Consider the following 11,329-nt stretch of genomic DNA (forward strand, 5'->3'; position numbering starts at 1 on the left):
TTATAAGATATAAATAACTGAAATTATCATCTGAATAAATAAATTAATTTATAAATTAATAACGATTTAAATTAAAAATTATTCAAGCTAAAAAATTAAAATTAATTTATAAATTAAAATTATTTAAACAACTGTGGCACCTAACCTGTCGTTTTCATTGCTCACAGCCTTACAAAATTAAAAGGTAGAAAAAGGATACACAGTAATGGACCCAATGGTTCGAATGGTAAAATGAAAATCCAGTAGTATTAGATTATGAATTCTCTTCACATCAAACCATATTTTTCCACTAGAAAAGAAAAATACTTAAACCCCATAATCAAGGAGCAGGTTTGACATGCAAGAGCGGCTACTCGAGAAAGGTTCGTTCTATTTAATTTCCCATGTCGGCTATCTGTTTTTTTCATTATAGTTCTTGTTGAATTTCGTATGGGTTTTGTCCAGCTCTTCATGTGTTTGAGTTTAAAGTTCGTTTTTTTGGCTGTTTGTTTCATTTTATAATCTTGGTTTTTTTAGTTTCAGAATTGATAAAGGGGGGAAGTTAAATTTCCCCTGTTTTTTTTTTTACTTGTTTTTAGGAGGTAGAATGGAAGAAGAGGCCACAACAGGGACAGAAGGTTCTAATTTTTCACTATTAGAATGGGTTTGCACGGTTAAAAATATGTGCTTGGAAGCATACAAAAGCAAGCCAATTTCACATTGGATTCTGTTGTTTCTAAGTAGTTTGGGGATGCTGGTGGCATTTCCTGCTTCTAGCCTTTTATCTCGTGTCTACTTTGCTAATGGTGGAACCAGTAAATGGATCATTTCATGGGTAGCAGTGGTTGGATGGCCGTTACCAGCTTTAATCTTGCTTCCCACATACATATTTTATAAAACCACTCCTACTCCTTTCAACTTGTATCTGTTTCTTTCCTATGTTTTTCTGGGTTTTCTGAGTGCTGCTGATAACCTCATGTATGCATATGCATATGCTTATCTCCCTGCATCAACAGCAGCTCTATTGGCCTCATCATCTCTAGCTTTCTCTGCTTTATTCGGTTTCTGGATTGTGAAGAACAAACTGAATGCTTCGGTGATAAATGCTATAGTGATCATAACAGCCGCGATGACGTTGATCGCGTTGGATTCAGATTCCGATAGGTATCCGTATGTGACCAACAGCCAATACACTTGGGGTTTTGTATGGGATATCTTAGGTTCGGCACTCCATGGGCTTATATTCGCGCTTTCGGAGTGGGTTTTCATAAAGTTCTTAGGCAGAAGGTCTTTCCACGTTGTTTTGGAGCAACAAGTCATGGTTTCATTCTTTGCATTTGTGTTTACAACCATTGGGGTCATAGTTAACGACGATTTTCGGGGAATGGCAGCCGAGGCCAAGACTTTCAAGGGCGGCCAAACTGCATACAATATGGTTATCATTTGGGGTGTTATTACTTTCCAACTGGGTGTACTGGGAGCCACTGCTATACTGTTTTTGGCTTCCACTGTGATGGCCGGGGTGCTTAATGCAGTGAGGGTGCCAATCACAGCTATTGCTGCAGTAATTTTCATGAATGACCCAATGAGTGGCTTCAAGATCCTTTCTTTGGTCATAACATTCTGGGGATTTGCCTCCTACATCTATGGCACTTCCACTGGGAGTAAGTTATCCTAGTCATATGTTCCTGTTGAGAATTATACTCATATCCGACATTTACAGTAAAAAGGAACCATCAAACCGATGCCCCATTTTGGACTCGAATGGTGTAAGAGAAGTTATGACATGCGTATTAGATTACTATGGTAAGGCTCATATTTGAACTCAAATGTGTGTATTAGATGTGGATACGTATTTAAAACAGGTGATATTCAGTTTTTTAGAAGTTTTTGCACGTATTTGAAGGATCTTTGGCGTTGAAGAGTTATAGTCTTGCATTCTTATCTGAATATGTCTCCACGTATATATATTGAATATTCTGAAAAAGCTGTTTTTTTCCACACATGAATGGATCGTAAAGTTCTTTGTCAATGTAAAAAGCTACAAGCCTAAAACAGTATATATATTCTGTTTCTAGGACCAATGCCTAATGACATTAAAATAGTTAAAAGATATAGCTATCAATCATCAACGAAACCAAAATGTAAGGTCAAGGACGGACCTTGATGACTGTATAGCCATTCTTGTGGATGGTACAAGCTTGCTGAGGGTATGTATTTGAAACTAAAGATTCCGCCTTTGCCTCTGATTGGAACTCGACCGACACCTCTCATGTGTTTCCTATTTGTCTCTCATTGTTCCACCACGAGAAAGACTTGCAGAGCTCACTTGATGGCTGCTTTATTCTCATTACTTAGGAGTATGAAAAGGAGGACACGTTTCCCCTAACCATGGTTAAGCAGAAGAGAGAATCAGCATGTCTGTGGATTGTCAGAATGTGGCAAACGTCCCATGAAAACTCTTTTCTAGAAAACTTTATGTAATCATATGGTCTACAGATGCTTTCTCAAAGGGTAGAAAGCTCAACCCTTCAATTTTTAATGGCTTATAATTCTGTGTTTCAAGAGCAAATCGAGGAACAACTATTGGGTTAATGTTGCTATAAATGAATTTTTTTGAGTAAGCCTTGCCAATGGAAGCCCAAGATGATACATTCGCAAACATTGCCAGTAGTTCAAGGGGCAGGCTAACTTTGAAAAAGCTCTGATTTTACCACTTGTTGAATTCTAGTGCAGTATTTTTCATGATTCAAGACAAACTAAGAGATACGTGGCACTTGAAAATGAAGCCAATAGGGACATTGAAATTTGTACCTTCATCTGACCTTAATAAATTATAGCCATGAAAGCCAGCATTCATTTGTCTTTAATCCCCTCTGCTCCTCCCTGGACCACTTCTTTAAATGCCAACACCATTGTAATTTGTATGGTTCATGGATTTGCCAAAGGTCACAGGGTAGCTGAAAATACCTACTTTTTATCATTTCAGAACTTCACATTCTTCTAAAAGGCGAATGACAGTCGATCAGGGGCAGATGCACTAAATCCATAGGGCAGACCCATTATTTTAGAAAAGTTGTTAAATTTAATTTAGTGTATTAAGGGGAAAAGGAAAAATAAGGAAATTGGCACACCCATTCTTTTTTAAATTATGAATATTAAAATTTTGAACCTCTATTTTTAAATTTTTGAATCCCCGCTTCAGTCAATGGTTGAAAATCTATCAGACTCTGATGGAATTGTCTGAAGATGTAGTTGCTTGCTTTCTAAGTGATGTTTTTAGAAGACAAGTTCTGGTAACAAGCAAAACCCTTTAAACACCATTGGTCTTATTGTCCGATGAACTTCTTTAACAATCATTTCACTCACCAAGTGATGCATAAAGTTTGGAATCAGAAACATCTATCCAGCATGTCTAAATGATCATGTACCAATGTCTTATGATGCTGGAAGTCCAAGTGGGCATGGAAATTCTAGCATGCAACCCGGATACAGTTTTTCCTACACCATCCCATGATGCTTCACAGAAAATTGATCTGTCCACTATAGGTGAATACTTGATGAAATTATAACAATGCAGCCTTTTCCGAACTATATTGTCTTCTCTTTTTCAAGCACATCATCATTGATTAAAAAAATCGAACCAGATTGATAGGTAGAACTGAGAACTAATAGATCATTTGACCCAATATATTATATATAAACACAAACATTGTTACGTTAATCGAGAAGATAACTACGGCTAAAATAAGCAAGATCGAAAAAAAACACGAGTAGAGAGAAATTCATTATAATGTCAAAATTATGAGGACTTTAGGGTAAACTGTATTGGATACCATCGAACTTTAGCAAGACTTTCACCGAACCGTTTAACAAGGTTATCATTACCATCACTTTCATGTGGTTCAGATGGGCTTGCTTCTTATGTTCTTTGAGCTGGTACTGATGAGGTCGGAATACCAGTTGTATTTTTTTGTTTTGACATACATCTCCACCATATTATTATTTGATGATTGATGAAGTCTAATCATAACAGCAACATAGTTATCATCATCAAATTAGACTTTTCCATATGTCATTCGATTTGAGGAGATCAGGTGTTGATAACTTAAATATGAAACATAAGCCTCAAGTTTTCTCTCAATTTTTTGTTTCATATGGCGATGAGATACATCTATAGGGAACATCATATTGATGGGCATGTGTGACTTAAACACAACACTAATATCAATTTGTAGAATTTCGCCATTATAATAGACAACTGTGAAGAATTTGGTGCTTATTGTTTGAAATGTATTTGGTTAGAAGAAAAAAGTTTGTTGTGTAAGAGATTGAAGATGAAAGGAGTGTGTTGTGTGTGTAAGAGATGAAAGGAGTGTGCTATGTATGTTAAATTTTTAGCCGTTGGAACTCGTCACACCAACGTGACGAGTTTCATTGATTTTTTTTTTTAAATTTACCCGTTCAACAACGGTTAATCCAACGATCAATAAATTCAAAATTATACATGTTGGAACTCGTCACACCAACACGACGAGTTCTTTTAACAATAAAATAATATTTTTACAATAGTTTTAAATTTTTCAAAAAAAAGATTTTTATTGATGTAATGAGTCTCTTAGAATATATTAAATAAATTCGGACTGTGAAACTTATATGACACAACCCATTAAAAATATATATCCCATGGAACTTGTTACGCCGACATGACGAATTTTATAGACACTATAGCATTTGTCATAAATTCTAAAATAATTTTTTATTACCATATTAAACTAAATAATCCAACCGCTTAGATTATTTGCCAAACTCCGCCTATATGTTTCCTCAAAAAATCTTCATTTTTTCATATATATATATATATATATATATATATATAAAAGGTGTCTTTATGAATTGTCATACTTATTAAGAACCCTAAACAATCTGTCCAAATCTTTAAGAAAGATTAATTGAATCCACCGAATTGTGATTTCTCGTAATCATTCCTATGATATGGGTTCCATCGTTGGGTTGATTTTGACAGCTTAGTTACCTAGTAATATAGAAAATAAGTGTACCTAAAATATTAAATTTTTTATATTTTTTATTAAACACTTCCTTCATAATATTTTCAATTGGCAAAAAAAATGTTATATTTTTATAAAATTTTCGGTTGCGACAATTACTGATGTCACATATTATTTAATATTTTTGTATCTACCATCTACACATCACTCAATACTGGTAAAATTTTTAAATTCATATTCGCCTATGCGAATTCATTATTAAATCAATCCTTACACCTATTAACTAACTGGATACCCACCACTAATCTTGTATACGTTTGTACTCGTCCATACCCACCGAATTAGGATAGGAGAAAAGAGTGACTTTAATTTTAAAAATGTTTATGCCATAATATTTGGTTGCATTACATGTCATGTCCTAAAATATCTTAATATTTGCAAAATAGTCTTTGGAATTATACCTAAATTGTAACACCCTCAACCCGTACCCGACCCGGATACGAGTCCGAGGTGTCACATTGACTTTTCAAACTTTGATTCTTGACGAAAAATCAAGGAAATTTAAAACTTTCATTAAAATAACATTGTTACTTTACACAAGTTAACCAAAACAAGACAAAACTGATCAGAGCATTTGTAACAGACACTTTTCTTACATGCCAACACTATACACAACAAAAGACATACTTTATCCGTTACTTTTGATCTGATCTTCTAGCCACCCTATTTCCGCTCTTCCTGATTCTTGGTACTTACGTGTAAATCACTTACACGCTAAGTCATAGACTTAGTGAGACATATAAATATAATAATAATGCATTCCGTATGAATATGAACATGCAATCTATCCATTCAATCCTGTCGTATACAATTCAATGTAAACAATAATAATATGGTAACATATAACTATAACAATGCAATTACCTTTGATAACCTTTTATAGGCCCATGTACATTTTTGAGAACTCAAGGTATTCGAGTACATTGAGGTTGTGCACTATTACTAACCCTCGACTCTTGGCATGCCAACTATACCTATAGCTCTCATATCGTATACCATGGGCATTATTCTTATGTTTCATATATTCATGTATTCATGTCATTTTTCTTGTGATAACATAACTCATATCACTTACCATGTCACATGTGTATTTGAATCTATTTACATATATCATTTATCAAATCATATGAACATATATACTTTATGCATGTATCATAATAATTATCATGTATGTATGTTCATAACTATTGTGCTATGAAAATCAACATAGGAATTAGACTTATCACAAGTCTTATTCCATTGTACCATACTTCTAATATGTACTCACCTTAGCCTTGCTTTGACTCGATTCTAATCCTTCAATTGTTCCGGAACGAGATTACGTTCTAAATCTACATGGTAATACATTGATACATATCAGTATACTAATTGATATATTCTAAACTATCATTCCTTAGGCTAAAAAGAAAGTTATTTTTATCTTTTAATGAAGGTATGCATCGATGCACTATACCATGTATCGATGCATCCCTTGACGGGTGCATCGATGCACTATCTATGCATCGGTGCATAAATCTCATTCGATGTTTGTATTTTAAACAGGTGCATCAATGCACTCCTTATGCATCGATGCAATAATTGCATTCGATGTTCATTATTTGAGAGTTCATCGATACACATTGAATGTGCATCGACACACACATCTCATAAATTGTATTTTAAGCCCGAAAATCATCAATTCTTCACTCAATTCTTCTCTTTTAAACCCCTATCATATCATTAAACCTAATCATCATTACTTAAACTAACTTATATCCATGAAAATCATCTTTAACCTTAAAATCATATCCCTCATATGTAATTCAAGAATCATACTCAAATTTCAATATGTTCTAAATACAATTCTAACACTTCATATTCCTTAATTAGCATGATGACAAGTCAAATTTAACTTCAAATTCAACTTATCAACTCTTTTCCATAAATTCATTTAAAACCTATTTTCTTTAATCTCTTATAACTTCTTCATCTTTTGATTATAAGACAACTTAAGCTTTCATTAAGCTTATTTATCATCTAATGATCAAAACCTAACCTTTAATACATCAAATAACCAACTAATCAGAAAACTCACCTTTGCTCTAGCTTGGTTCACGATGGAGTGAAAAGAGAAGGATGAAGAGAACTCTGGAAACTTTGTTTCCTCTCCCCCTCATTTCTCACGTGTATATATCTCACCCTTATCACCTTTTAATTTATTTATTGGTCAAATGACCATTTTGCCCTTCAATTCACTTAATAATTACTAACAATCCTTCCAAATAAATCATTAAACTATTCAATCATCATACTTTAACACCAAATTCTGAAGTTTTACAATTTAGTCACTAACCCGTATTTTGGGATGTTACAAATCTCCCCCCTTTTAAAAAATTCATCCTCGAATTTTCATTGCACAAGGAGATAAGATAATGTCTACACATCTACTATTCATTTTCACATATCACCTCTTCAATAAATCTTTTGTGCTATCACAACCTTTACTTCATTATTTTAATTCTTCCATTACCTTTTTCCTTGATGCTCTCACATTCCTTTTATATCCCTTATACTTATCCCTCCTTATCATTTTAAACTTTTCTGTCAATTCTTACTTCCGCCAAACATACAAACCCTTTATCTTTATTACACTCACTATCATACTACTTTATTATTTAACTCATTTCTTCCAATAAAACATACCCCACCATCAAACTATTCACATATTATACATTCTTCTCAATCAAAAATAGTTCGTCCTCCATTTCCTTAACTTATCAAACCTTCATTCTCACTTATTCATAATACAATTTCCTTGGTTCGCATTCAAGCATTCCATTTACCTTTGTCTTATAAATTGATTACTGATGTATATATTTTCCAATTCCTCCAAAATGATAGTATCCATCACTTGTTCTTTTAATATTCCCCTAATAACACCTATTCCTTCTACCTTATCTTGTCACTGAAGTAAAGAAACTACTTTATTTCAGAACGATAGAGATTCTCTAACTCTATAGTTTCCAATCTTACTTCAAATCATTTGAATAGTAATTCCATCAAATTAACAGGGAATTCAATTCTCTAAATTCTAATGGAACATTCTCAACATATCTTATTTATCCAAACATTGTACCCAAATAAATTTGTCACTTCCACATCACTATAAATAACTTCTAATTGAATTCTCAATTCTCACATCAATTTACTACTAATATATGAATATGCAAGTTCATATCAATCAATATCATAACGTATCTATTACATAATAAAAAGGTATATGTTATCATCTCTGGATCATCAAAATCTTTATTAGTATTAATATTATACACTCGAGCAGTGGAGTGTATTTCCTGTTGAGTAGATGATTCAGGTTGACTTTTACCTCTTCCTCTTTGAGACATCGAAGCAGATCGCTCCGACTGTACTGGTTCTCCTGTCCCCAATAGGCAATCTCTCATGAAATATCCCACTTCACCACATCGGAAACAAACTCCAGTAACTACCCTACACGTTCTGCTATGGCTTCTTCCACAAATTTCACATTGTCTAATTTGACTTTATTGTGCTCGTCCATCACCAGACTCTACAAATTGAGTATGTCTAGCTCTCATCTGATTTGATTCTCTTGCAACGGATTTCATCAACTATGATTGTGTTGGAGATCGAAAACCAAAATCTCTACTTCTCTTAGGTGGTGCAAAACTTGATGAAGCCCCAGTTCTTTTAGATGGTTGGTTTCTTTGATTCCCAAATCTTTCATTTTGAGCTCTCTCTAAGGCTTTAGCACAATTTACTACCTCTTGAAACGAGGATAAATTCAACACTATCAGCATCTCTTTTAAACTTGGGCGTAAGCCCTCAACAAACCACTCGCAAGCATCTTTCTCTGTAGGCACTAACTCTGCTACAAAGTGACTTAATTTATTAAATTCACACTCATACTCATATACAGTGCGATCTTATTGCTTCAGGTTCAAGAATTATTGCTTCATTTGCCTGATAAATTGGTCTCATATATATTTGTGTTTGAACTCTTTTAAGAACAAGGATCAGGTCACTTCGTCACTTGTCATTCTTAAAGTGACGTTTGTCCACCAGATTTTCGCTTACCGACAAAACAAGGAGACCACTCCATCTAACTTCTCTATATTAGAACAGTGGAGACCATCTAACATAATTTTTACATGATTAAGCCAAAGGTCTGCAACAATAGGACCTTCTTCGACTTCACCTTTAAACTCTGGTGCTCCTAAACCCTTCAACTCCTTTGTAACATTCATTCTCGGAGTTGAAATAACAGAAGGTTGAAAACGCGCCAATATCGCGTCCAGTGTTCTGAAGAACACATCTTGATCAGTTACAGACACTTCAGAAGGTGCATGTTCTTCACCTTGCCTGGTCAGGGCAGGTGAATTACTACTTTCAGTGGGCCTTTCATCTCCCGCTTCACTTCTAGAGCTACCATGTCCGGACATCTATAAGAACATAACCATATCGTTCTATTAGCAAAACAACATACTTATTATTATATCATATCAGAAGTTTTCACTATTTTGTTGGCATGAATACTTTATAGAACACTCTAGACTCCGAATTATACCGAGAATCGACTAAACCGTAGCTCTGATATCATTAAATGTAACACCCTCAACCCATACCCGACCCGGATACGAGTCCGAGGTGTCACATTGACTTTTCAAACTTTGACTCTTGACGAAAAATCAAGGAAATTTAAAACATTCATTAACATAACATTGTTACTTTACACAAGTTAACCAAAACAAGACAAAACTGATCAGAACATTTGTAACAAACACTTTTCTTACATGCCAACACTATACACAACAAAAGACATACTTTATCCGTTACTTCTGATCTGATCTTCTAGCAATGTTGTTGTTCTTGCCACCCTATTTCCGCTCTTCCTGATTCTTGGTACCTACGTGTAAATCACTTACACGCTAAGTCATAGACTTAGTGAGACATATAAATATAATAATATGCATTTCGTATGAATATGAACATGCAATCTATCCATTCAATCCTGTCGTATACAATTCAATGTAAACAATAATAATATGGTAACATATAACTATAACAATGCAATTACCTTTGATAACCTTTTATAGGCCCATGTACATTTTTTAGAACTCAATGTATTCGAGTACATTGAGGTTGTGCACTATTGTTGTCACTACAGCTCGTATGGGGTCCCACTAGGGGCTATGAAATTTTGTCCCGAATGACCTATGTATTGTATTTGTCCCGAATGACCACTCCTTAAGAACCATATACATATTCCAGTTGATCAAATCTATCTCAAAAAACCCTGTAAATGTTCCAAATGATATATATATGTCCCGAAAGACCACGTAGAACCCTCGACTCTTGACATGCCAACTATACCTATAGTTCTCATATCGTATACCATGGGCATTATTCTTATGTTTTATATGTTCATGTTATTTTTCTTGTGATCACATAACTCATATCACTTACCATGTCACATGTGCATTTGAATCTATTCACATATATCAAATCATATGAACATATATACTTTATGCATGTATCATAATAATTATCATGTATGCATGTTCATAACTATTGTGCTATGAAAATCAACATAGGAATTACACTTATCACAAGTCTTATTCCATTGTACCATACTTCTAATATGTACTCACCTTAGCCTTGCTTTGACTCGATTCTAATCCTTCAATTGTTCCGGAACGAGATTACGTTCTAAATCTACGTAGTAATACATTGATACATATCAGTATACTTACTGATATATTCTAAACTATTATTCCTTAGGCTAAAAAGAAAGTTATTTTTATCTTTTAATGAAGGTATGCATCAATGCACTACACCATGTATCGATGCATCCCTTGACGGGTGCATCGATGCACTATCTATGCATCGGTGCATAAATCTCATTCGATGTTTATATTTTAAACAGGTGTATCGATGCACTCCTTATGCATCGATGCACTAATTGCATTCGATGTTCATTATTTGAGAGTGCATCGATACACATTGAATGTGCATCGATACACACAGCTCAGAAATTGTATTTTAAGCCCGAAAATCATCAATTCTTCACTCAATTCTTCTCTTTTAAACCCCTATCATGTCATTAAACCCAATCATTATTACTTAAACCAACTTATATCCATGAAAATCATCTTTAACCTCAAAATTCTATCCCTCATATGTAATTCAAGAATCATACTCAAATTTTAATATGTTCTAAATACAATTCTAACACTTCATATTCCTTAATTAGCATGATGACAAGT

At 34.0% G+C, this 11,329-nt stretch overlaps 1 protein-coding gene across 1 annotated transcript; it reads left to right on the forward strand.

Annotated features, from left to right (window-relative positions):
* The first annotated feature begins 222 nt into the window (after positions 1-222).
* Positions 223-1,887, forward strand: LOC120141341 (probable purine permease 5). Its single transcript, XM_039156253.1, has 2 exons — positions 223-362; positions 579-1,887. The coding sequence occupies exons 1-2, from the start codon at positions 338-340 to the stop codon at positions 1,655-1,657; spliced, it is 1,104 nt and encodes a 367-aa protein (XP_039012184.1). The 5' UTR covers positions 223-337; the 3' UTR covers positions 1,658-1,887.
* Positions 1,888-11,329: the final 9,442 nt, after the last annotated feature.

This window comes from Hibiscus syriacus, unplaced genomic scaffold, assembly GCF_006381635.1.
Source record: "Hibiscus syriacus cultivar Baekdansim isolate YM2019G1 unplaced genomic scaffold, ASM638163v2 tig00110796_pilon, whole genome shotgun sequence".
NCBI lineage: Eukaryota > Viridiplantae > Streptophyta > Magnoliopsida > Malvales > Malvaceae > Hibiscus > Hibiscus syriacus.